The 2,562-nt window shown below is 62.4% G+C and overlaps 1 protein-coding gene across 6 annotated transcripts in view; it reads left to right on the forward strand.

Annotated features, from left to right (window-relative positions):
* Positions 1-2,562, forward strand: part of PACSIN2 (protein kinase C and casein kinase substrate in neurons 2) — a 62,113-nt gene that overhangs the window by 45,613 nt on the left and 13,938 nt on the right. For all 6 annotated transcript variants that reach the window (XM_030885250.2, XM_030885254.2, XM_004700235.2 and 3 more), the window contains exons 3-4: positions 540-696; positions 2,300-2,535. In XM_030885250.2, coding sequence (XP_030741110.1) covers positions 540-696; positions 2,300-2,535 — 393 coding nt within the window. The remainder of the gene's footprint in view (positions 1-539; positions 697-2,299; positions 2,536-2,562) is intronic.

The following is a 2,562-nucleotide window of genomic DNA, read 5'->3' on the forward strand; positions in this document are numbered from 1 at the left end:
TGTGCGTGTGTGTTCATAGATCAGTCTGTGAGTCCCTGCTGTCATTCAAGAGTCAGAAAGACTCAGTCCAGCGTGAGGCCCCTGGAAGCCCGTGTGCGTGCCTGGCGTGACCCAGACGCGGCTAGTCCAGAAAGCCTGTGGCTGGAGAACGGTTACGGATCCTGAACCTACCCACCTCTGCTTAGGTGTCACCGACTCTGGAGGCTGGGCCCGCCTCCCTCTGGCCCTTGCCCACGCTCTCTGGACCCACACGGGCCACAGGCTGCTGGAGAGCAGGCTGGGAGGTGCTGAGGGGCGGGTCTGTGGGCTCCTGGTCCTAACAGACCCAGGAAGCTCTCTCTCTAACAAGCAGGGTGCCTTTGCACCCCGGGGTGGGGGGCGGTGGGAAATGGGAGCCAGAACCCTCAGGGTGAGCGAGTGCACAGCCTGGCTGGTGTGGAGGGTGTACGTGTGCGAGCGCTGTCTGTCCGTCTCCCAGGCGTGGACGGGCTGTCGGGGGTCGGGCCAGGGCCGGAGCTCACAGCGTGTTCTCCGTCCAGGTGGGGAACTACAAGCGGACGGTGAGGCGGATTGACGATGGCCACCGGCTGTGCAGCGACCTCATGGGCTGCCTGCATGAACGGGCACGCATCGAGAAGGCCTACGCCCAGCAGCTCACCGAGTGGGCCCGCCGCTGGCGGCAGCTTGTGGACAAGGGTAGGAGGCACCACCGACTGGCACCCTCAAAGCCAAGTAGCTCTGGGCCCGTTTCCCTTCTCCCATGTGGGCGGCAGGGTGGGGATGGGGGGCTTGTGGGTTGGGGAGCGGTGGAGTGGGGCCCACCCTTCTCCCTTAGGGACAGAAGACTGCCCTCTGCTGACAGCAGCCAAACCCCCTGTTCCAGCCCCCTTGTCCCCTAAGGGACAAGCTAACCTAAGACCCAGCACGTGAGTCAGCCCCGCTGGGGTAGGCCCAGTACCTTGGTTCCGCATTTGGCCACTCATTGAGGCCGCCTGGGACTGGCTGGAGGCATGCAGTGAGGTTTCTGTCTTGAAATTTAAAGGGAAGAACCTCAGGTGTTGGGGAGCCTTGGCCCCTCTCTGCCCCTTTCTGCCAGAGAGCTCAGTCACAGAACCCCGCCCAGCATTGAAGGGGTTTCAGCAGACACACAAGAGGGTCAGGGGGGGTGTGGGGCCAGGTTCCCCCTGTAGATCAGGGCCTCAGGCCACTGCAGGGCGGCTGTGCCAGCTGCCCTCCTGTGCCCTGGAGCTGGGATGGAGTATTTGCCTCTGAGGCCGTCTGGGCTGGTGCTCACAGGTCCAGCTCCGAGCCTTGTGTTGGGGCGTGGAATGGGCAGGAGGTGAGGGGTGGGGTTCGGCAGCCCTTCCAGGAAAGGGGTTGCTACCACTACATCTCCACGGGCTCCAGCACCCCCTGCCCCGCTCCAGAGTGGGGTGTTACCATCCAGCCCACCAGGCTCCGGACTTGGGCCGGGCAGGGTCACACTGTCCTGTCGTCATGGCCTGAGGTCTCACTGCTGCTGTCCCCGAGCCCTGTGCCCCTTCTCAGATCCCAGGAACCTCTGCAAACAGAGCACTCTCTCCCTTCACCCTATCCCGCCCCACTCCTTTAACAAGAGGCCACTGGGAGAAGGGGTTCCGGTCTGGGTGAGGGACCTGCGGCACACACCATCTAGAAATGAGGTGTGCTCTCCCCTGATCAAAGGAGGCCTGAGGACGCCGCCCCCTTTTTCGCTATTCCATCAGCATCTCTTGCTCTCTCATGTCTGCTGGATGGAGTAGAAGGAAGGGTGGGCTTGTGCTGCAGGGGAGCCCCAGCTTTGGGAGGGAGGTCTGGCCAGGGGTCTGTGGGGCAGTCTGGAGCAGATCCAACCCACAAAACCAGCCCCCTGCCTTCGATTTGATGCCAGCTCCTCCAACCTGTCAGACAGAAAAGGGCTTTTCTCCCCGAGACTGTAAATCCCCGGGAGCAGACAGCCTCATCTTTCCCCCTCAGAGAACCTCCTGGGCTTGAACTGCCGACCATGCAGCCTGATGCCTTAACCCACTGTGCCCCAGGGCTGCTTGCAACTTCCTAAAGGAGGACATGGGGCTTTTTGAGGAGCGTGGTGGTCTTGACCACAGACAAGGAGAGTGTCCCCCATCTCTCCTGTCCCCCCCGGGCAGGGAGGAGTCAGCTTCAGCTCCACTTCCACCCTCATCCTGGAGAGCCCAGGGAACAATGGGCATGGGGAGAAGGCTCAGCAACACCAGGCGGCCTCCTGCTGAGAGGGCCCTGGTGACCCTGCTCCCGCCTGCAGGGCCACAGTACGGCACCGTGGAGAAGGCCTGGATGGCTGTCCTGACGGAGGCGGAGAGGGTGAGCGAGCTGCACCTGGAGGTCAAGGCCTCGCTGATGAATGAGGACTTTGAGAAGGTCAAGAATTGGCAGAAGGAGGCCTTCCACAAGCAGATGATGGGCAGCTTCAAGGAGTCCAAGGAGGCCGAGGATGGCTTCCGGAAGGCACAGAAGCCCTGGGCCAAGAAGCTGAAAGAGGTACCTTCACGCCCGCCGCCTGCTCTC

Source organism: Echinops telfairi, unplaced genomic scaffold (genome assembly GCF_000313985.2).
Source record: "Echinops telfairi isolate 266 unplaced genomic scaffold, ASM31398v2 ScPeMD7_2;HRSCAF=8, whole genome shotgun sequence".
Classification (NCBI taxonomy): domain Eukaryota; kingdom Metazoa; phylum Chordata; class Mammalia; order Afrosoricida; family Tenrecidae; genus Echinops; species Echinops telfairi.